We start from the raw sequence: 24,592 nt of genomic DNA on the forward strand, positions 1-24,592 counted from the left end.
TCTTTTATGTTTCAGATGTTTTCCACTATTCCGTTTTGTATCACTCGAATAACTTTGATATTATAGATTGTAGATCTTTACTTTTAACTGTGACATTGCTGCGGATACACACTTATGAACACTAATAACATTCAATTGCTTCAAATATTAGACGGTTTCGACTTCATAATTAGTTCCCGTTGTTTCATCTGGATGTTTAGGCAGGTGCATACACCGGAACCAAACGTGTTGATCGTGAGTAAGAGGACAAATATAACGCCTGAGCAACAACGACAAATGCAGCTTCTTAAAAACCAAGACGTACTATGACGTATCGGAGTATTTCCCTACAATTGGGTATATCTATTGGAGACGATCATAACACCATACAACATATTAACCCTTTGCACTCGCCATTTGATTTAACCCAGCGAAATTATAAAATTTAAAATTCAATATTAAATTTTCTATAATCTACCAACACATGGAACATTGAAATAAAATAGTTTCGTCGCTTAATTTATGCAAGGTATTGTTTTATATTAATTGTAAAAAATACCACTGATATTTCATCAGAACATAAGAAATATTTGTTGGGAAAAATATTCTCGAGTGCAAAGGGTGAATACTCATCAAACGTTAGAAAATATTCCCCGTGAACTGAAACCTCTTAAAACTGACAGTCGAACAGATTGATTCATCGGTTCTCTGAAGACAGCTGTTTTAACTCCTTGGCGTATTATTTACTTTCGCTACTAAGCTCGTATAACACTTTACCATTGCCCTTTTTGTGGAAATGCAACAGAATTTTTCATTCTACTTCACGTGGGAATTTCATTTGAAGATAATAAATTGATAATAGCAAAATAATTTTTTCCTTTGATCCGTGGGTAATGAACAACATTGAGTTTCGTCAAATTAAGGTACTTTAAAAAAAGTTTTGTTCATCTTTATTTCTAAAAATAAGAGAAATATAAAAGACCACAAATACACACAAATAAAATCTCATTATTATAGTTTTTAAGTAAAAAAAAATATTCTGTAAATTAGATTGTCTACGATTTTGTTTCAAACCCTTAGTTTGAAAATATACTGAAAGATATTAGGAAAAATTGGTTCACTTCAATTCACATAAATATTTTTTTAAATTGATTTAAACTTACATCGACACAATTTTGTATTCGAGAATTCATCAAATAAGTCTATGCAAGAAAACAACTACATAACTGTCATTGTTAAAGCACAAAATATTTTTCAAGTTGAAGATTTACCTTTCTTTAAACCTGATTTCTGAAAAAATTGAGGTTCATAGAGAAAGACAATTTTCAGATTCACGTTCAGCTTACTGAGAATTTAACGTTAAGCTGCATAAAAGAATGAAAATTTGTTGAACGATGTCTGTAGTGGGATGGTCAGTTTGAAGGAAGCTGACGCCTATATAAAAAGCCGGAGAGGCACTGTGAATACCAGTATAGCGATGAAAGTGTAACTTGACAGTTAATCGGTGCTACTTTATTAGCCGTCGTTTCGTAAATCAAAATACTATCTCCAGTTTTCAGTGAACTCTTCAGTTTTGATAAATGTGATTTTTATTTATTCAATAATATGTGACGAGTGATTCAAATATTTCAGGATATTTACCAAAAATAACGACTATTCAGTTTCAAACCTTAATTCCGATGGAATACATTTTTTACTGACAAAAGGAAATTTAATTAAAATCTTCAAATGATTTTTAGAAATTATTTATTTTTAAAAAGCGCAAATTACTATTAGTTTCTAAGATTTGTATTTATGTATTATTTATCAATTTTTTAGCACATAACTGTTTGACATTAGTTCGGTGATGGATAATACTTTGTTTTTCAATCACATATATTAAAGTTACCAATTATTTTGTGTGATTTCTTTAACCGAACTAGATTATCAATATTTTACTCTGTCAGTTAAAAGATAAATGATTTATATACTTAAATATGTATAAAATTGTTCGTAGTCGAGCACACAAATACATGTTCCGTTATTGTTTACAACTTTACAGATACACCTTAAATTACTCAGCATCAAACAGAAACTAATAACCTAACCGGTAAGTAGATTCTACCTTTCTTAAATTAACTAACTTACATATTATTTATTGTTATAAGCTAGAAATAACACGACAATTTTTTCAAAGTTGTATATGAAAGAACACTGTGATTGAGTATGAAAAGAAGGAAATCTAGTAAATCTATTCTGGTATGCAATCTTACGAAACTAACACTTATGCAAATTAGACTCTCGCTTACGGATTCTATCTTTATCGGAGATGATGGTATCAGCTCGTAACATCGAAGACATATATTCCAGATATTTCATAAAAAAAACGTTATGTTGTAATCCCCTTTAATCGATGTATTTGTACTACATATACGTGCGGTTAATTTTGAAAGTGGACTCGGTCATATACTTTTTACTTTTTATTTTATCTGTGTTTGAATACGTTAACAAGTATTTGTATAGAATGTAACAAAATATTTCAGAAAATATTTAGTTATGAAAAATGAGAATTTATTATGACTGTGTAATGTTGCGTGTAACTTATAAGGAAATATGACTTTTGATCTTCGAAACGACTTGGATCATTTTCAGAATTAAGGACGCATATGAAAATTGAAAAGAAAGATGTGTTATGAAATTATTTAAACGTTAAGGAAACTTATTTAACTACAATAGATATATTCACGTTAATAGCACAGTTATTTTGTAAGAAATGGTGGTAATAAAATAATCTGCTCATATCGATCAATTACAATTATTTGGAATTTTAATAATATTTACAGAACTGTTTTATATTTTAAGAAAATATATTGCACGTTTATATACGATCATCATAGTTTTACATTATTAGTATAATATTATTCTACGTATACTATTAACCTTTTCTCACTTTTTAACAATGGATTTTTTTATTCCGTTGACAATTGTGACACAAATTTTCTGTTTCAAGAAGGTAGATCGACCTTTAACATTGTTTATAGCAAGATTTGTTTTCGTCGAATTGCGTCTCTATTATAATTTTCTTTTCCTTTCAAATCATTCAATTCTACGGTATTTTATAAATGTGCGTCTGTTATATAGCTTGAGCCATTGAATTATTAAATTATTTCTTAACAATATCTATAAAGGTAAACATATGTTGCAGATAATAAAATTATTAAATTAATAGATACATTTTCCGCGCCTCTTTCAAAGAATGCAGCTACAAAAAAATTGGAAAAAGGAATCTCTTCCTTGATCGTTTTATTTTCACAAAATGAAAATTTACGTTTGTACAGGAGATACCAAATGTTTGAATTTTAATATGAATTTTATTTAAAGCGTTGTAAGGATTCATTGAATTATTGTCAAGACTGATTAAATATAATCGGAAATTTGATTCGGAGGACTGCAGATGACGAACAATACGATTGACCACTAGTAGCTTAGTGCAGAAATTGAGTAAGACTTTTAGGAGCTAGGCATTTCGTTGAAGAAATCGGTGAATCACATTTCTGAGAGTCATCGATGTCAGGTCGATTCCATTCAAGGGTGAAAACGCACTATTACGAGGCTAATCACGTTCTGGTACATATCCCGGATATTTACGCAACGTTTCGATGAATCAAAGACAAATTCCGAACAGCCATGTGTGGCTGGGGAGACGCATGGAATTTGGATGCAACTTGGTCACCATGATAATTGCATACTCGAAATTCTTGTTACAACATATACTCGTTCCGAGAAAGTTGAGGTGTCGTTCACTTTCAACGTGTGTATATACGTATGCCGATACAGTTACTTACAACTATAGCTGTCAGTTTAAGCGATAATGTCTGTTGACATATAGTTGTACAGATTGTTTATATTTTTACGATAATACATTGTGAATATACGGTATTAGTAGTATTAATTACATTGTTTTGGTAATATTTGACAAATTACTTAGATGAATTTCAATACTTTTTCAGGCATAATAATTTACCATTGTTGTTAAATATGAAACATAGCAGTGAAGTTGATGTGTTGTATTTGTAAAGTGCACTTGAAATAAAACTGTACAGTTTTGTAGCAATTTTTCAGAAATTTATAGTTACTGAGTATAGTGTGACAGTTCACATACTTTTAGACTTTTAGGTAGAAATATATAATTACATAAATTTAGCGCAGGAATTCGTTATTATTGAATAATAGTCATACGGATCGTTTACCTTCGAAGTCCATTTTATTTTGTTTCGAGGTACTGAAGTGTTTGCGATTCTACCGGCTGAGAAATCCTGTCAGGTTTACTTCGTTCATTTGCGATTCTATGCATTTAAGTAGATGTAAATTCATCGCAGAAACTGCTTTTTGAGAATCAGCTAAATTTATACCACTGAACAAATTTATAACACTTTCAAAATGAATGATTACATAATTCCATTTAGGAATAATATTTCGATTAACGAAAATAAACGAATCTTTTCAGATTTCAATTATAACTTGATTATGCATAAAACGTTCACATTAAAATATATGTTAATTTTTTGTTTACTCATTTTTGTCAACAAATGGACTCACACCAGTTTCAGAATAAACGGCCTATGTATAAAAACATTACATTCAAATTTTAATGTGCTGAGTATACTTTTACGATTTTGAAGTCGATGACTCATATGTGTCATTACTTCCTCCTTTATATACGATCACTGATGCGTAAGATTTCAAGGAATCTATCGGAGAGTAACTTGTATTCATTTACACTTCAATGAGCTTAACATTTCATTACGGATGAGAGTTTCTCATAAATCGAGGATATACAGGATGTTATAACTGTTTTTGGATGAAAAACTGATGCTCCGTTGTAAATGATTCATTTAAGTCATACCATCGTTACATCGGATTTATGACAATTAAATGAACCTGTGAATATGTCAGAAGATACTATCGTCTTTACATAAAATTTTAATCTTTCTGAATAGCACTATAAAAGTCAGGATTATTATCCTTAAACTACTTAATAAATACACATTATTATTAATAATATTAGTCTGATATACATAATCCAATTTTTCGCAGAATGTTATATTTTACTTAATTTTAAAGAACCTTTATTAATGAAAATATAGAATTATTTTCTTTTTTCAAAGAAATGTTTTTCCTCTTCACTCCTGCAAATTTGAGTTTTACGTAATCTAACTACAAAGATTTCATTCTTATTTTTGTCATTTTGTAGTTAAAATTAAATCTCTTTTGAAAGAGTTAGTGATAACAGCTCGAACTTATCTGTTTCCTTTACAGTACAGCAAACAGTTTCACATTTGTCAGTTCAGGATATCGAATAATTTAAGCTCTTGAATTTTTTGAAAGAAACAGGGGTAACGTATGAGTACGAATAAATGAAAATATTTAACAATTTCCCGTAAAGAATTTTCATAATTTCATTTCATGTTTTATGTTTAACAACTATGTACCCGAACTGTCTATTTTCCACCTCCGATTTCGAAGATCTAAATAAACGAACGTTAACGTTTCGAAGAACGATAAAAGAAATTACACGATAAATGTTCGTAAACGTAGCGTTAAGTTTCCTGAAAACCAATGATTGTCGCTTTGTTAGCGTATATTGCAGATCTAAATTCCTGTTAAATACTGTAAATAATTTCATTTCCATTGAAAAGACGCCTTCATCGTTCGAAATGTCTTCGGAGGAGCCGCTTGTCGTCGAGTCAGTTTACCTATACGAGAAAGAAAATGCAACAGCTCATCACACGATCAATTACGAGTTGGTACATTTGGAGGAACCAACTCTTGTCTTGAGAAGAGGTCAGACTTTCAATGTCGCTCTCAGATTTAATCGTGACTACGTGGACGAGACGGACATCGTCAGACTGTTGTTCAGCTTCGGTCCAAACCCTAATGTTCTCCGAGGCACAAGAGGGGTGAACACCGTTACCAATAGAGACAGTTACTTGACCGATTTGGAAGCATGGGGTGTGCGTATGGTCGGTATCAACGGCGTGGATCTGTCCGTAGAGGTCAGAAGTCCTATCGACAGCCCTGTTGGTGTTTGGCAGTTGAATGTTGAAACTACCACCGTAGGCAGCAAGAAAGCCCCGAATACGTACAACTACGAGAGGGATATTTATTTGTTGTTCAACCCATGGATGAAAGGTGAGGCAACTTGACTTATAAATGATCGAACAATGCGTTAGGATGAGAGTATCAAATTTCGAAGCTGAATAAAATATAAATGTAATTTGTAGTTTCTGCTTATTCGACGATTAGTGTATAATAATATCGTGGGAATTTAATATAACAAATTTTTGCGTTTCAAATAAAATATCGCAATCGATTGAAATTCTTTTACGACTGCGATATAACAGGTGAAAGTACCTTTATTTTTATTCCAATGGATTGCAGTTGCAGTTATTAAATGTTCTGTAATTAGCTTTAAATTTTCAATGAAATAATTGACATGTGTCTATAGAACTAAATTTTATATCCTATGTCGAATGAGCCATGTACATACAAATAGATGGTAATTATTTACATAAGTATATAAGGTCAAGGTTATTACAGTAGCCCTCCTAATATAAATGATTACCTAACAAGTACCACTTAAACAAGAAAACTGTTTTGAGTTCGACTGAAAACAAGAGTCTATAAAGATACCAAATGACGACAAGAATACATGCAAATGTATTATTAATTATGTTATTATATCATATAATATTACAAATGCAATATCGTTAAATCAAAATTAAACTCAAAGATAGTAGAACATCATTCCATTGTAATAATTGAAATGTAAGTGGATAAAAATTGTACATTTCAATGCGTTTATGTTTGCAGAGGATCTCGTATTCATGGAGGACGAGCAGTTATTGGATGAGTACGTGTTAAACGACGTGGGAAAGGTATGGGTTGGTCCGTGGGGTAGTTCTCGCGGCAGAGAATGGGTCTTCGGTCAATTCGATGCTTGCGTGTTACCGGCTTGTCAATTGTTGTTAGAACGATCTGGCATTAAGGCCGTATCTCGGGGAGATCCTGTTAAGATGTGTCGTGCCATTTCGAGAATTGTAAGTTAACGTAATATTTAAATTGATGAAATTAGATACTCTACAAACGAATCAATAAAACTTAAAGCAATTAAAAATTGTCATAAACTACGCATTTTGTTGTTATTTTTCTTATACTGTGATTAAATTGGCAATGTCAAGTTTAAACAATAAACGTTGTCATTTTAATGAAGTTCAATTAAAACATTGTAAACGAAGAGCCATAGCTCAAGCAATTACTTTCTTCCACCTGAACGAACAGCAGAAGAAAATCGGCTCCACGTTCGACATGTTTAAATGTCTGATAATCTGAATCATTGAATCTTTTAAGCGAATGGAGTATATATACATTAACGCTAGAACTACCGATTTAATACGATTCACATCTAATCCTTATGAAAATGGTAACCATAGATTTTTCTCGGTTTCTTCAGATATTCATTACAGTATTCGAGTGAAACTATTTATTTTCCAAATTATTTAGGATATTTAATATTTCTCAGATACCAATAATCGTGAAATAAGAAAACTGAAACCAGTCATTCTGACTGGCACGGTAGTTCTAGTGTAAAGTGTATAGTAGTACGATTAACTAGTTAATCTTCCCGTTTCATTTTTCAACAAGTCCCAAAACAGTGGACGTGTTCGCTATTCCCACAAATTTTATAAATATTTAACAATGAAGTCCTCCGAAATGCTTCCTAAGCATTGCTGACCTCAAAAGGGTGAATGCCTTTTAAACGTAATTCAACTTTCAGATAAATTCCAACGATGACAAGGGCGTGATCACTGGACGGTGGGACGGTGACTACGAGGATGGCACAGCGCCTGCCGCATGGACCGGAAGCGTGCCGATTCTGGAGCAATTCTTAGAAACCGGTGAATCAGTGAAATACGGACAATGCTGGGTCTTCGCCGGAGCAGTAACTACCGTGTGCCGAGCTCTTGGAATACCATCCAGGGTGGTCTCGAACTTAGTTTCAGCTCACGATGCGAACGCATCCCTTTCGGTCGATCGTTACTACGACAAAGACAACGAGGAACTCGAATACGATCCTAATAACCTCGAGGGCGAAGACTCTATCTGGAATTATCACGTTTGGAACGATGTGTGGATGGCCAGGCCGGATTTGCCTAAAGGGTACGGCGGCTGGCAAGCGATCGACTCAACCCCGCAGGAAACCTCCGAAGGTTTTTACCAGTGCGGTCCAGCTTCCGTTGAGGCTATCAGGCAGGGGGCTGTCGGGTACAACTTTGACGTGACCTTCATGGTGGCTTCGGTGAACGCTGATCTTATGAGATGGAAAGAAGACCCTGAGAGCGAGCTCGGTTACTCGAAAATCGACTGTAACAAATATCAGTGAGTATCAGTGTCACTGTGTTTAACACTAGGTTTACTGTCATTTACTGTACAGTTTATTCTATTGTACCTGGACAAGTTGATGTGCGTTTATTTAGGTATCGGAGATAAGGTGTTTGATAATATAATATAATCGATGATTAGGATACGCCTTTGTGCGATTGCATCAATCGAAATCTGAGTAAACATTTGCAAAATAATATTTATAAAATTTAATATAGCATCAATTGGGCAAGGTGATATTTCAATAGTGATAATGAAAGCACTATTCTTACTAGTGATAATGAAAGCATACTGGCGTAGTATTGGAGACTTTTTTAAAAATATAAACACCTTTTGTTTATGATCAATATTGTAGGAACGTTTGGAAATGATTTAAAGAAATTGTGCTAAATATTTACTTTGGGAGATATTTACTTTTACAGTCATCGAGATGAGAATTTAAATTTAAGTTAAATTGGAATCAGGTTTATCTTGTATTTAGATTCAGAATTAGATACGTAGTAAATAAGAGTAGCTGCAATTGATAATTATTAAATTTATTAGTAATATTGAATACGCTTTTACGTACTGTATTTCGGAATTGAAGGCCGAACGACAGTTATAAATGTGCATAAAGGAAAGTTGTTCAACATGATGTCCTTGACAACATATTTCAAGGCATTGAAATCGACGGAGCGTAGCTGTTTGTAAATATCTACCAAAATGTTAAAACCTCTTTTGCAAGTAACATTTGAATGCCTATTTTCATGTCATCTTGTATAGAAAACTCCGCTGTTTTCGCGCACACTTTCATTTTTCTTACTAAGCATTGCTAAAGTAAGGAAGAACAAAATTTCTTTCCACTGTTACATCCAGTAAGTTATTTTTATTTCACTTTCACTGGTTGAAGAAATTCAGGAGCTAAAATTATAATACTTTGTATCATTAACTTAAAATACAAAATTAGAATCCTTTTTCACGTTTATCAATAGTATTCATCTTCAATTCCATTTTATATATTCCCTTTATACGAATTTCAATTGGAACTACAAAATGACAATAGAATGCAGTTTTATCGAAGTCTCTGATATTGTATAAACCTCATCTGACGTGTTGAATTATTGAGAGAAGAGGAATACTTCTGTTCAATGTCGATTTAAGTGAATCACGCCCACGGGATTTTATGTTAATGGAAATCCGCAATTTAGTCATTACTATGAACGTAAAATCTGTCAATTGCAAATTGAGCGTCGCATCCACAGTCTCGTTGTTTTTTTCCTGAGTCATCTACTCCTTCTAAATTCATTGCCGCCTTAGTAATCGTGACCTTGGAGCGATCACGAGGAATGTCACGCACAGTTCATTTGCATAATCTTATACATAGCATGTAACAACAAAATATTTATGCAAATACTTTTTAGTACTTTACAACCATCTTCGCATAACCTGGTAACGTATTGTTCGTTAAATTGACGCATCGTTTTCTTCTTCTCTAAGGAAAATGAAAAAATGTTATTCTCTTTGTTTAACAGTATTGGCCGCATGATACTGACAAAAGCACCTTGGATTTTCGATCCCAATGGCGATAGAGACAGAGAGGATATAACGTCGTTGTATAAGGCGAGGGAAGGTAAATGTCCATAAACACTAGAACTATCATACCAGTTAAAGTAACTGGTTTAAAAGCATTGAATACTCGAATTAATCTTGAGAATAAATAGTTTCGCTTAAATACTATAATGAATGTCTTAAGAAACTGAAAGTAATCTATTGTTATAATTTTTATTGGTGTTATGCATTAATCGTATTACATGCTCGGTAATTCTGGTGTTAACCATTTTAAACATTAAAATATATGCTGAACTTCTAAATTAATCTTTAGTATCACAACTTCTTTATTACGCCTAGGAGAATTCCTTAAAAATAAGTGAAAAGTTCTGACGTAACAATTGTTTATATAAATCGAAATTTTGAATATGAGCCATTAAATTATAGTGTTAAGACATTACAGATTTTTGAACAACTTTAAAAGAGAAATAGAAGTGTACGTTGAATTGTCGCGAACGTTCAGTGAACTGATCAACGATATAAGCGTTGTGAATCGACGCTGTCTCAGCTTCTGTCGCAGCTTTGCTATAAACATATGCTAAGTAGTTGTGGTCGGTACCCTGATTTAATCGTTTCTATTTTTGATGCGGTATAATAGCAACGCACGACATCCTTGTTTATTGCATCAGCTCATTTCATGCTTTATCTAGGTTTTCCTGCCTCGATGGCCAACGGTCTTAACGCTAGAACTACCAGTCAAGATGACTGGTTTCGATTATTTTGTTGCAAAATTATTGCTATCTTAAAAGCATCGAATATTTGAAATGATTTTGAAAATAAATAATTCCACTTGAATACTATAATGAATGTCTGAAGAAACTGAAAATATCTATTGTTATAATTTTTATAGGAATTATATATGGATCATATTAAACGCTCAGTGGTTCTAGTGTTAACATTGAAGCATCATTAGCAATTGCAGTTAGTAATTGTTGGATTTTACTCTGATCCAAAGTGTTTCTGCCATTTTGGGTAACATCCCTTTAGCAGCTTGCACGCTACTATAGCCGACAATAGCTCCATGTGTTCCTTGACGATTTACTGTTATTTATGTTTTATTTATGTTCAAAGGGTTAACATCGTCCGTTTTTTATCTTACCTCCAGCTATTACTCCAGTTTCTGCTGCTATTTACCTCGCAGATTATGTATGGACAATGTGTATCTATTATTTAATATCTATTATTATTTTCTTTACATTCAGGAACCGAGGCAGAACGTTTGACGTTGTACAGAGCTGTGCGTAGCACTGAGGTCGCTAAAAGATTTTATTCGTTGCCCTCTCCTGGTAAAGAAGACGTTCAGTTCGATCTCGTGGATCTTGAGCGTGTGAACATCGGCCAACCGTTCGCCGTTACGGTACGCATGAAGAATAAATCGAACCAACCAAGAACCATTCAAGCCATTTTATCTGCTGGTAGTGTGTATTATACTGGGGTTAAGGCGAATTTAGTGAAGAGAGCGTCCGGCGATTTTGTGCTTCAACCCAATGCCAGTAAGTTGAAACTTATTCATTTTGCATCCTAACATCTTACATTGATTTAATGTTGATATTTTGAGATAGTTTTCTTTGGTCAATATGTTGATCTGTCTAATATCAAATTTGTTAACATTGTACGCCGGCTAAATTTCAGCTACTGGAATCTATTTTTAAACATCAATCAAACCAAAATTTGCAACTTACGAAAAAGAACAAGGAATACGATTTTGTAATTTTACTTCGGATTTGTGTTATACGTATCTAAAGTGCTACATTAATGTATGCAATTCAACGATAGGCTGAAAATCCTGCAATTACGTGTACCGGTGTACAATGTGTTAATATTGTGTTTGATGCGATAACTTAATGATACATATGTACGTACATACACCTGTCCCTCCACTTACACAGAGTATCCGTTCCATGTAGATTCGTTGTACACGAATGAAAATCGCGTAAATAGAGTCCGTCAGTACAAAAGAAAACAAAGTATTGCAAAGAAAATCTGGTATAAGTATCAGAAATACATATTTATTTCATATAGCTTAACAAAAATACAAGAAGACATTTCAGAAAACAAAAGTAAATTTTAAATCGCGTATAAATAATACCGCGTTAATAGTTTTATAATTTACCGTGTAACAAGAGACCAGTGCAAAAAAGTATCGTGGAAATGGAGGGGCGGGTGTATAATGTTTGATACTGCTTTTTATATTCCTCTTACTGTATTCCTTGTTTCTTCCACCTACATTATATTTACTTTATACTGTTTGTCTAAAATTTGATATATCGACATGTTCTATTTAACAAGGTGAAGAGTTGAGACTCGCGGTCACGGTGGACGATTATTTAGATAAATTGGTGGAATACTGCATTATGAAACTATACTGTATTGCCACGGTTAAGGAAACCAGGCAAACATGGGCTGACGAGGATGATTTCCAGGTCTTGAAACCCAGTATTACAGTTAAGGTAAAGCAATTAGTGTCCAAAAATAGTATCCATTTCAACTTTGCATAAACTTTTATCCATTAACTGTTAAGTGTATGATCTTCTTAAACAGTAATGAAATATTTAAAAAAAATAGCCAATTTATGTGTTAAACTGTAACAGAAAAATAATGTTTAAAATCCGTGTTTCTTTTTCATTTTTTTCACTTGAATAAAAGCTATTGTTATTTTGGCTGATCTACAATAAGAATAAAACAGACAATTGTGTTTCTAAATGGCAGTGAGTCAGAATAAAGTAGTATTTCTAATCTTGTAGTTAAATAATATTTTTACTATACTTCTTAAGTAATAACACAGTTAGCTGTGAAATTAAAATAAATTTTATTTTAATGTTGGTTCTTATTATATTTAAACCCTGCTGCAATAATATTTTCGCAAAGTGGAAGAAGTGACATTGTTGAAGCTGGACATTAACGTAAAACAATGTTATTCGAGAAGTAATATCAATAGTATAATTGAATTTGTAAATTTTCTTAGAGAATAATCTACTGATATAATATTCCTTCTATAAAATAGGAAAATAATATTGTTTAACGTAAATGTACATCCATAAAAAACGACGAACTTGTAATACAAATTCAACGCAACGCGAAGGATAAAGGAAAAAAATATTTTTTAGATTGACGGCGATCCTACTGTAGGAAAACCATCAACGATCAGTCTCAGGTTCAAAAACCCGTTGAGGAGGGTGCTGACAGAGTGCAAATTTAACTATGCCGGACCGGGACTCTCGAAAAACAAAACATTGGTATTCCGAGACGTTGAACCGGAAGAGGACGTTTATGTAGAGCACCAATTGATCCCACAGAAATCTGGACCACAGAAGATCATCGCGACCTTTACCTCGAAGGAGCTCCTAGACATCACAGGATCAGCTGCTATTGATGTTCTCGACGAAGACGAATAAATGTATTCCATTGAATTTTACTGTTGCTCGTAATCATGAATTTTTAACCCTTTGCACTCGAGGGCTTCGGAGCAGAGCCATTTAAAATTTGTCATCACAAACTGTAAAATTTTGTCATTAAGTATATTATAACATTCATATCTACAATCGATAAAAAACAGTGAAATACATCTATGACTTTTCTTTTCATGCGCGTATCATTTATTTATATGTTAATATACTTTTCCTATTAAAATTACTTCGAGTTGTTGGTAATGTCAGTAAGAAAAAGATTCGAGTGTAAAGGATTAATATATGTTATATGTTCTCCTACACATTTTGAATTTTTTTTTCGTTTTTGTTCGTTTAAAAAAGAATTGTATCAAATTCCGAATTTAATGTGTACCATACCTGTGACTACTAGAGATACATTTGTAACACATGATGTATAGTAAATTTAAAGCTTTCATGACCTGGGCGATCAAAGTTGTTTGAGGTTTTTGGATAAGAGCTGTGTCCTAAGAAATTTATCCCAACATTTCAGCTACGAACAATTACAAAAACTACCTGATTACTAACCACTGTGACTTGAACATGAGTATTATACAGGGTGGACTACGAAACGTGATTAACTTAGATTATTCTGCTGCTAGCGGTTCGATCGGAAATTTTATTAGCTAAAATAACACGGTTCAAGGAGAGCTTCAAGATGTTTGGATTAGGTTTGACTTGAATTTAAAATGGATTTTATTTAGATAGCAGAGATATTTTTCTTTTTTCGAACTTGTTTAGCTTTGGGGTGAGTTAGGTCAGGGTTGGGTTCAGGAAAAATTCATTTCCGCCAAAAACGAATACAATTTTTATATTTAAGATATTATTAATAGTTGAATGTTGTATATGTGTTTAACATTTAGAGAGAGGTGGAGTAGTAGTAGTAAATTTTATTAATTTTTCAATTATTACTATTCTATGCCACACGCTATTGTATTTAACGTAATTGTTTCTTTCGTGTATTTTTACATAGTTAATATTTGTTAATAATATAATATTTATAATATTTATTAAGAATAATCATTTTCCACAATGGTTCTATTTTTCCAATTATATTTCTGAAATTTTGAATTTGCACAGAGATCCACTGTCTAGTGATAGGAATCAGAATAAAAAATATTGAACACAGACTTGAAATACATATAGACTATGCACATAATGTATTTTGCTGTCTACTGTTCTGAAATACCGACACCGTAAAAAATGCCCAGATACATTAAAACTTTCATGACCGGTGACACCCAAGTGGTGCCATTGGCAAGCCGGTCGTTATTTGCCGGTGACACCAACGTGGTACCATTTGCATCCCGTTTATTATTTGCGGTGACCTCAACGTGGTGCTATTGGAAATTACACGTATTACACGTATTTACACGTATCATTTAATAAAAATCAGCTAAGTTTATTATGTTGTAATGAATTTTACATTTGTACATTTTAATGAACAACTTTGCAAAAAGTTCCGGCGACAGAGAAGAAAATTTTTGTGAACTGTGCGGACGTGAAAGTGTTATTGGACTCCACTTCAATTTATGGAAGCGCAAGGACTAACCAATACGACACCTAGGTCAACCAGCTCGAAATACGTCACTAACTTCATAGATCCAAGACTGCCAATAGCTTTTTTATTTTCATTTTTACTTAGAAATTACGTGTAATAATAAAAACAGAAGACAGTAGTCTACATTTGTACAGTAAATAAGTTTAATAGTAGTTATTAGACTTTATTATTATTATAATAATCTTTAAAATGATCAATGCATAGTGAAAAGAAAACTGCGCGAATGCAAATGGTTAAATAACTGAATAAATCACTAGAATAAGTTAATAAGTTAAGTTACCAAATAAAGACTGGTTCATGAGACAGTAACTAGTAAGGCACCGACGGAAGAAAAAGTCTTACGTGAAAATATAAAATACAAACCTAGAAAAACTAGAACGCGTCGTTTGTGTTACTCCGTGATTCCTCAGTACTACGAGTCTTGTCGTTCTCCTACAAATCCAATGGTCAACTATTGAACTATACAAGCTTGCAACATGAAAAGTTTGTGCCTGGTAAGTTATGTTTTTATATAAATTTTACAGCTGTAATTTATGTAGTAAATCTATTTATAAAAATACTTGCGCTTGTGGATTAATAAAAACTGCATTGTCATGACGTTCTATTGAATAAACAACAATAAATAAAACTGAAGTAGCTTCGCGCGTTGGGAGTTTGAAAAAATGGCAACATTGTGACGGATACGTTTCTATAATGGTTTACCATGTTTACTATTTGGTCGACTTCGATCATTTTGCTTGATGTAGTTTTCCTATTGACCGTTCTTTAGGCGTAGAGGGCAGAGCAGAACCTTTGATTTTTTATACAGTCGGTAATTCAGAGCACGTGGCACCGAGTACCATATACTTGCAGTATCTATCCTATACTTCGGACTGTAATGCATCTAATCCGATTTCTGCTTACAAGCCCAAAATTTTCTATTATCGGTAACGTCGAACGCGACACAAAAATGGTTAGGGGTTCCTAGGAACCCCGGTAGCGTGTGACAAAATTTTACATTGCATGTTACGTCTATGACAGTTTATCGTATACCTCGTGTGTGCTGAAGTAAACAAATTGATTTAATACGCTGTAGACGTTACATCTTGGTAATGTAATTTAATACCTCTCGATAGTACTAGTTGAAGAAAGTTAATACAATTTAATTGATACTATATTATGTTATAATAATGTATGTTGCATTTTTTTCGTATTTCGCAGTGCAAAACATATAACCTAAATAGTGATACAGTTGTTTAATGACATCAATGTAACTATTGCAATAATTACAATTAATTCATGTTTTCTAAATGTTAAACTCTGTCAAATGAGGGTGAGTAGTAGGAAGTTGTATATTGAAACAATAAAAACTTAGTCACAAGTTCATGTTTGAGAACAAATATAAAAACAACTTTGCTATGAAAATGCATGCAATTCGTGACATATTTGTATTGTTTCAAATAGTGAATTCATTTTGAGTAGCTACTCATAAACTAATGTTTTTATAAATTCTGTACATAGAAAGAAGGGCAAAATTGAGCTGGAAATAACAATGGCGGATGTTGTACTGAAGTATTTGAAAATACAAAACAGACCTTATAGTATTAATGATATAGTGTCTAATCTACACAATGAATATGGTAAAACGGCAGTTCAAAAAATTGTAGATAAACTGAAGGCTGAAGGATATATATTTGAAAAAGTAAGATAATTATTGTCAAATATCTAGTACTATATGATAAATAATATAATCAAAAACAAAATTGTTTAATGCGAATAAGTTGAAGTTGTGAAATAAACTGTTCACACATGAGATTCTGAAATTATAAATTTGATTTCAAATATTTGAGATTAAATGTATGTTCATCAATAATTGTTTCTATCTTGTTAACACATTTGCAGTTATTACATAGATATAATGATTAATTATTGTTAATGAAATATAAACATGTCTTTTTAATGGCTATAATTAATCGACGGTCATAAACATGTTATTTTAAAATGAATTTTGTAATTAATATGCTCTTTTTAATCATAGCAGCATGTGATAACTAAATTTAATCTTTTCAAGTGATTTTTAATTATATAGGAATAATTAGCTGCAAAAGTGTTAATATTTGTAAATAATGAAAGTACGATTCTAAAATAATATAATAATATCGATAGAAAATAAGTGCTCCAATTAATTATTTTAAAAATGAATTATATAAAAAAATGCTATTTTATATTTTCAACATATATTTACATATGTTATTACAAAACATTTTATAGATATAAAGTAATATAAATATGTAAATTTTGCATCAGGTCTATGGAAAACAAAAGATTTATTGTGCAGTTCAGGATTCAAATTTAGATGTAGAGGAATTAATGAGGATAGATAAAGAATTACAGGCACATGCCAATGAAGTTGAGAGCAAATATCAGGAATTGGAAAAAGAGATTAAAGTACAGGAAGCTTTATTAATGTCCATTAAATCTAGTATCACAATTGAAGAAGCAAAAGAACAAAAGGAGGTGCTCAAAGAAAGTATTAAGATATTAACAAATAAGTTAGATGCATTGATGGAAGCAAGTGGTACCGAAGATTTGACTGAATCGAAAAGAAAAGCAGAGAAAGCACTGAATGAATATTCTCGCGAATATGGAAAACGAAAACGTTTATGTACTGAAATCATAGATTGTATATTGGAAAATTATCCTCATAGTAAAACTGAATTATATGAGGAGATAGGTATAGAAGCAAAAATTGTTTAATAATAGTATTTTTCTGTCTGTATTTCATCGTTTGAGTGCCAAGCGGCGCGATCGCGCTTTTCCGTTACACTGCCTAAAAGTGCCAGTCTATCGGTTCATAGAATCAGATGAAACTTCTTTATTTCTTCTCCTTCTAATTATCCATTTTTATATTTATTATTATTCACTTAGAACTGAAAGAACGTAACGATCGGTCTATTTTAAATTTGTGTCTGTAAAAATAGAAAAGCGTAATTCAGTTTCTAAATTGGAACGAAAGAAGCGCAATCGCGCTGCTTGGTAGTTTTTGACCGGGTTTTTGCAAAAACCCGTGGCACTCAAGTGGTTAATGTAATGTTATCTTATTCATTATATTTATATACAAATTTATATTTTTATACTTAAAGTAAGTAGTTGTGTAAGTTAACTATTAATATTCTGTTCGTATATTCAAATATTTTTAAATAAATAACATTCATAAATTATACAATTTTATAAGTTAACAAACATAAATTTATTTTATCTTCGCTGTATACCTTTTTCATGTTTAACTTCCGTTCCTTCCAATACACATTGTCCATCAAGACATATCTATTAAAGGAAGAGTAGAGCAGTAAAGTATATTTTAAGCTTTGAACTATTCAAATTATATTGACGTATAAAATTATTGAATGGGATTTATAAATATCATAAACTTACGAGATTTGTACCACAAGAAGAACCTTCTGCTGCTGCTGCAACCGCTGCACATACACCATTGCTGTCGGGAACTTCGCATTCTAATCGATAGCAGACTTCAGACTCGTTTTCCTAGAAAGTTCTAGAATATTAGCATATAATTTATCAGTGTAGTTCTTAATACTTACTTTACATGCTATGCCACCGTAGACTTTTTTACACTGACTGTCAAGAGACATAAGTTTTCCAGGCATGAGACGTCTTATTGCTGTAGCTTTCGGTGGCTCGTCATAAAGGCATTTTGCTGTATCTTCGCTAAAATAGTTGCAGAACATTTTTATAAATACTTTTTTTAAATTTTTCCATCTTTGAGGAGCTAAAGAATCAAGAGCTCAACAATAGTTTTTGACATTCATTCCTTTTAATTTGCAATTGACCTTTATCAAATTCTTTAGCAAGTTGAACGAATAAGGATTCTAAGGAACAGAAAAAGATGTACAAAGAAATTGCAAAATATAATTTTTATTTATATTTTATTGTGTTTTATTTGGAATATCTCACTTACAAACATTATCAACGAATAACTAAATTATTTCCGCTCGTAATAATGAAAGCGATATATTGAAAACGTATTTTTTAAAATCATTTGGCGTTGTAAGAAGTCAATTTTAAGCAGATTTTAATGATTTTCATACAATATTTTACTATTTAAAATTACTTTGATGCTAAAGTATTGTAAATTGATGAATTCATTTTTTTTCATTATATTTTTTTCATGAGAAAGAAATGACAAAGAGAAATTTTTACAGTTCTACATTATCCTTACAATAATATTGAACATTTTATTATGATTATATTTTACTTGATTATTTATTATTTAACAAGTAATATAAGAATCTTACCTGAGGAATTTCTGGAGTGCCCTTATACTGCAAATAGACCACTTGAATTGATTTTCGCTTAACTGGAGTGTACCTGTCATCATGTAACCATCACTTGCAGGACACTTTTTAGTATCGTTTGTAGTGCCGTCATGGTGAGCCCCTAATCTGGAAATATATGTTTGAAATTACTTTCATTTTAGAAATATTTCTGTCTCGATTTGTTTAAACGATTAAACTTTATTTTTGGGCACCATTTTTAAAAACTTCTTTTATATACATCGATAATACTCGACGAATAAAGACTAAATTTTAAGCTTCAGGTTTAGGAATTCATTGGTTTAGAAGTTGTGTTGTGTTTAATTAATTAATAACTGTTGCGTTTCTTTCAAATTGTACGTAGTAACATGCAAATAATATGCCAAGGGGTTAACCCCTTGCTGTACGATGATGAGTGAAACTCTCGATGAAGATTTCTAGACGGATCGAAGCAAACAACTATTTTGCTATTATCAATGTATTAACTTCAAATGAAATTTTCACTTGAAGCAGAATGGAAAATTTTGTTGCATTTCTTCTAAATTGTCTATAGTAAAATATTACACGAGCGTAGTATGCGAAAGTAAATAATACGCCAAGGGGTTAAAAAAAAATAGAGACTTACAAATGCCCTAACTCGTGGGCTACTGGTATAATACCACTGAAACCACCATTGTCTTCTGCTATTCCGACAGCTTCTGAAGTTTTTGTTGTACTGTTTCTATTGCATGCACCACGTACAAAAGCGTAACCTGTTAATGTTCATTTTCTGCGTTATACATATCCGTATATGGAAAGAATATTTGCATCGAATGTGCATGGTAATTAAAAGTAATAATTCAATAATAATTAATTCATAATAATTAAAGTATCTTCTAAAATTGAGATAGTATGGTATTAGTATGATAAAGGTATAATAAAACTTGTTCTTTGTTAGAATGGAAGTATGAGCTTTAAAAAACTAACTAAAAATATTAAGGAAACGGCATTATTACTGTTCAAAACAGATGATATAGGAAATAAATATGTAAACTTTAAAATAAATTTTATTAATCGAAATAAATTCAATATATTGTAGATATTTATCAAGAAATGTTTTTCTTAGCACTGACTAAATATGTATTTACCTATTACCATAATATGTTTAGTAGTATTTTGATTTGTTTGTTTATCATTCTTTACTTATTTGTATTTAAGTGGAAATTAAAGGTTTATAATTGATTAAAAAATGAAGCGATAATTTTACTTACCTAATGTTTCAGGGTCGCATAAATATTCATCTAGTTTGTTGCATAAATTTAAACTGTAAAAGCCAAATTGTTTTACAGTGTAACTTACAGGATGAATACAGTGTAAATTATTTTGAACTTTATTTTATCAGTAAAGTTTGTTCAATTACCGATCTTAAGTGCGTATATTATTAATTCATTGATCTAATATAGTTATTCATTTGTTGATATTGTGATTTTGATAAATTCTGCTTTATTTAATTAGATTCAAATAATTTCTGATGACTCACTGCGTTGTCGCCATTGCTATATCGTACATTTTCCATGGGAACCTTTTTTCTCTGTAAAAGTAAGTTGACATCCCAGTTAAAGCTTGATCAGCATCTACCAAGTTCGATTTAAGACGACTATTTTCAATGTATGGAACTGCTTTCATATCCTATAACAAAATTGATAAAAAATCAATTGTTTAATTATATTTTCTTAATGCGATATAAAAATGTAGAAATATTTCTATACGAAGGTAATTCTACGAATGCTTTTTCTAAAATTACAAGAAGTGTTAAATATTGAATATATGTTTGAGCACGTTTGAATTCATGGCAAGTTCATAGTGCTCAAATACATATTTCCATCCGTTTTTAACATAACGAAAATTTTGTTATTTATATTTAACGTGTGAAACGTCTGAAAAAGTAAATCAGAAATTAAATGAACACATACCGTAGCTATAATGATACCGGCGATATTTAGTCGTATTTTTGGCTTCGTTAATGCACGGTACCGTAAGTCAACTCCATTCCAGAATGCAACAATATACCGTTTAGCTTGGTCAATGTTTCCGCCTAGAGATCTAAATTAAAAGTAGCATTCAAAGTAAAGAGGAGGATGCGTTTATAATACCGAAGTAAAAAGAAAACGGAAAGATAAGATGGATTAAATGGAGAGATACATTTTTCCATTTTTCCAAACATCGTGCCATTATAAAAGATGAAACAGCTCTCATCATTTTCTTGTACGTTAAGCATTAAATGAGTCGTTCATTTGTCAAATTGATGAAGTCCACAAAACAAAAATTAAAGAAATCGGTGAAGAAAATCGTACGTCTTTGTTGCAGGCTCTAACTCGAATCGTTGGATAAATTACAGCATAATAATAAATAATAATATTGTTGTATCTAGGATTTCAGCGTAGTTAAGGAGAAATTATTTAAAATAATACTTACGCGTACAAAGCGTAATCAACGACTATTAAGATTTCTGGATAGACCACGTCCGGAATCGGGTACATTTTATTCAATGGGTTTGTTATCTCTAAAAAAGTATAATAAAAATCAGATTTACATAAAAATAATTCCACAGAAATTGAATAATAATTTATAGTATCTGATTATTTATAAGAATAATATAAAAACAAGTAATAATAATATCATAATATAAAACGAATATTATAAACATAGGTAATTGAAAATACACAATGAATATACTTTTATACTTAATTATTTTATAACTGTGAAATAAATTTACTTACGAAAACGTTCGTAATTCTTTTCCCGAATTTTTTCATAAACAATATGATGATAGGTGTACATTAAATTTTCCATTTCAGCCTCTTCATCAAAATGAAACTCAAAGAATCTTTCCTTTCCATATAAAAGATCAATAACACGTTGTGGTAAGGAACGAATGACAAAATTTGATGAGAGAAATCCATCCTAAAACAGTATCATACGAAACAAGAAGTAAATTATTGTTATACATTATCATGCGAACGTACCATACGTAAAAATGTCTATTATGAGAAAAATTGCTATTTCATTTGCTAAAATATGTAAACTTCTTTAGGTAAGCTAACATTAAGTGTCACACTTTTCTTTGCACATAAGTTTTTGTTTTAAAATTATGGAAGTTTCGAAAAGTGACGTCAGCAAAACTTACAAAAGTGGGATATTTGTTTTTTGACGCAACTAAAACCGCCGCTTCTGATTTTTCGTCTTGCATTGGAGTTCCTATGTCCTGTAGTGCCTAAAATAATTGTTTTTTTACATTTACTACTCGTTCTACAAAATCTTCAGTTGTGGTGAAATCTTAATTATTTCTTTCATATTTTTGCGTGTATTTTGAAAACTAAGGGTCTGAGATAAAATCTAAGTGTATAATGTAACCAAAAAGCGTTTGTTAAAGAAGCTTACTTTTGGTATGAGAGTGTAATGCAGTCCTTCTGGTGCTTGTTGATCTCCAGATCTAACAGTCCATAAAGGAGTATCTATGCTAGCAAGATATCCCTCAGTAGGATTTAAAGTGAGTTCAATATTGCGATTGAAGGTTTTCACGCGCATTTTTCTGGTACCATTTTTATGTATAGCATTTGAAGAATATAGTATCGGTACAACTTCATAATTTGGTACTGAAAGTAAAAATTTTTAAATAAAAAAATGTCTTAAAGACAGCTCAATAGTCTTCAACAATAGTGATAATTTTATTTTTAGTGACAAAACGGGTAAAAACAATTTTTAAATATTATTTATTTGGTGAAATTTGTGTACTCGTAAAAATGTACATAGTCAGACATCATTCGTTTATAGCATATATTCAATCTTAATTAATTATTAATCATATATAAGTGAATTTAAAAAGCAGCAACATGTTACGATTGTAAGTTATATCTACATCTCTTTCTTCATATTTACGTTTAAAAAGAATAGATTGTAATAACTGTAGTATGGTAATAATTCAATGATGTATAGCTTCAATGTTTACTTTTAACTTTTTTATTTTATACGTATTTTATATGTATGTTTCTGATTGTGTTTATGTAATAATTCTATTTGTATATTAAACATACCAGAATCATGTGTAGTATGGAATATTCCCATCACTTCATCTGCAGTCATCAATTCATGAAGCTGGAAAACACAATACAAAATATTCCACAGAATACTTTCTGTTACTATTTTTGCCTTCGAGGTTTAACAAAAATATTTTGTTCAGTGTTTTTCAAACAATTTTATAACTACATGCAAACTTGTTATGAATATTGAAAAATATACTTTACCCTATAGGAATGAATAAACGGAAAAACAGCCAAACAAAATGTGATAAACACATTCATTGTTGTAACAGTTCTGAAAATATTACAAGACGACATTCATTTGAACTATTATAGTAAAATAATTTTGCGATATTGAATTACAAAAATGATTAAAACTAATTTAGTCTCTTAAGTTGTATGTAGTATAATATTTTACTTAACTTTAGTTATTATATTTTTAATAATGTTTATTAAATATTTTTACAAATGTTTATTAAACTGTTTAAACCTCTGGTTGTTGCTATAAACGTGGAAACTGCAATGTATTACTACAGCGATTTATGAAATGGAAAATATACTGAAGATTAACGATCGATTATAACCAAAGGACTTACTCAGTTCGTTTTTTTAAATGGACATTAAATAAAACTTTAATGAATAAAAGCTAAGGAAAAATTTATATTTTGTTTCGTTATATAAAAGCTAAAATATGTAATACATACCTACCTTAGACGGAAATATAAAAATTTTACTTGCCCAAAGAATAAAGTTGAATCGAATACGATAGAATTTAAGTTGAACTAAATATAACAGTGGGAGGTGATACACTTGTACACACATTGCATGGTTTTTGATGCACACGATCGTAAAAGGAATAAGATTTACATACATAAATCAATCTACTGATACGTATTATATAATTAATAATACATTTGTCTTGATATTCAATGTAGAGTAGCTTTCTACGTACACCTATCATGTTAATCAGTGGTTTACTGGATTAATGAAAATCGAGTGAAATAATGTTATAATTTGTTATATACTTAGTACTAAATATTGGAAGTAAATTCATTTAACGGAAATTAGGTAGGAAAAATTATTTTCAATTTGAGAATTGAAAACAAAATTATTTTCAGTTTGAAGAAACGGAAATATTACCAAAAGTTCAATTATGTTGGAAAACAATTGATAAAGCAGATAATGTAATGTCAACCACAAAATTAATCTTTAAAATTATGAGATCAGTTGATGAAATCCTTTTGGTAA

The 24,592-nt window shown here is 31.2% G+C and overlaps 3 protein-coding genes across 3 annotated transcripts; 2 read left to right on the forward strand and 1 right to left on the reverse strand.

Moving 5' to 3' along the window:
* The first annotated feature begins 1,405 nt into the window (after positions 1 to 1,405).
* LOC116429452 (hemocyte protein-glutamine gamma-glutamyltransferase) lies at positions 1,406 to 14,418 on the forward strand. The gene is made up of 9 exons (XM_031982417.2): positions 1,406 to 1,561; positions 2,021 to 2,068; positions 5,658 to 6,150; positions 6,832 to 7,058; positions 7,796 to 8,397; positions 9,912 to 10,009; positions 11,190 to 11,480; positions 12,277 to 12,437; positions 13,095 to 14,418. The coding sequence occupies exons 3-9, from the start codon at positions 5,676 to 5,678 to the stop codon at positions 13,380 to 13,382; spliced, it is 2,142 nt and encodes a 713-aa protein (XP_031838277.1). The 5' UTR covers positions 1,406 to 1,561; positions 2,021 to 2,068; positions 5,658 to 5,675; the 3' UTR covers positions 13,383 to 14,418.
* Positions 14,419 to 15,776: 1,358 nt separating this feature from the next.
* On the forward strand, positions 15,777 to 20,289 carry LOC116429455 (homologous-pairing protein 2 homolog). The gene is made up of 4 exons (XM_031982421.2): positions 15,777 to 16,061; positions 16,174 to 16,285; positions 16,474 to 16,654; positions 17,260 to 20,289. Exons 3-4 carry the CDS (start codon positions 16,505 to 16,507, stop codon positions 17,707 to 17,709), a joined length of 600 nt encoding a protein of 199 aa, XP_031838281.1. The 5' UTR covers positions 15,777 to 16,061; positions 16,174 to 16,285; positions 16,474 to 16,504; the 3' UTR covers positions 17,710 to 20,289.
* On the reverse strand, positions 18,137 to 23,408 carry LOC116429433 (A disintegrin and metalloproteinase with thrombospondin motifs like). The gene is made up of 13 exons (XM_031982378.2): positions 23,360 to 23,408; positions 22,707 to 22,921; positions 22,453 to 22,539; positions 22,046 to 22,229; positions 21,741 to 21,828; positions 21,239 to 21,368; positions 20,806 to 20,954; positions 20,537 to 20,589; positions 19,912 to 20,038; positions 19,269 to 19,415; positions 18,555 to 18,681; positions 18,388 to 18,498; positions 18,137 to 18,279 (listed from the first exon to the last, which is right to left on the reverse strand). Exons 1-13 carry the CDS (start codon positions 23,406 to 23,408, stop codon positions 18,208 to 18,210), a joined length of 1,539 nt encoding a protein of 512 aa, XP_031838238.2. The 3' UTR covers positions 18,137 to 18,207.
* Positions 23,409 to 24,592: the final 1,184 nt, after the last annotated feature.

This window comes from Nomia melanderi, chromosome 3 (genome assembly GCF_051020985.1).
Source record: "Nomia melanderi isolate GNS246 chromosome 3, iyNomMela1, whole genome shotgun sequence".
NCBI lineage: Eukaryota > Metazoa > Arthropoda > Insecta > Hymenoptera > Halictidae > Nomia > Nomia melanderi.

What these genes read in the sequence shown, in the direction of transcription:
- LOC116429452 (XM_031982417.2), top strand. Translation starts at nt 5,676, where the DNA reads ATGTCTTCGGAGGAGCCGCTTGTCGTCGAGTCAGTTTACCTATACGAG. An exon ending in GTTCAACCCATGGATGAAAG is followed by an intron (nt 6,151 to 6,831) that starts GTGAGGCAACTT and finishes TTATGTTTGCAG; the next exon opens with AGGATCTCGTATTCATGGAG. An exon ending in AACCCAGTATTACAGTTAAG is followed by an intron (nt 12,438 to 13,094) that starts GTAAAGCAATTA and finishes AATATTTTTTAG; the next exon opens with ATTGACGGCGATCCTACTGT.
- LOC116429455 (XM_031982421.2), top strand. Translation starts at nt 16,505, where the DNA reads ATGGCGGATGTTGTACTGAAGTATTTGAAAATACAAAACAGACCTTAT. An exon ending in AAGGATATATATTTGAAAAA is followed by an intron (nt 16,655 to 17,259) that starts GTAAGATAATTA and finishes ATTTTGCATCAG; the next exon opens with GTCTATGGAAAACAAAAGAT.
- LOC116429433 (XM_031982378.2), bottom strand. Translation starts at nt 23,408, where the DNA reads ATGACTGCAGATGAAGTGATGGGAATATTCCATACTACACATGATTCT. An exon ending in GTTGATTACGCTTTGTACGC is followed by an intron (nt 21,369 to 21,740) that starts GTAAGTATTATT and finishes CTTTTAATTTAG; the next exon opens with ATCTCTAGGCGGAAACATTG. An exon ending in CCGGTATCATTATAGCTACG is followed by an intron (nt 20,955 to 21,238) that starts GTATGTGTTCAT and finishes ATTTTGTTATAG; the next exon opens with GATATGAAAGCAGTTCCATA.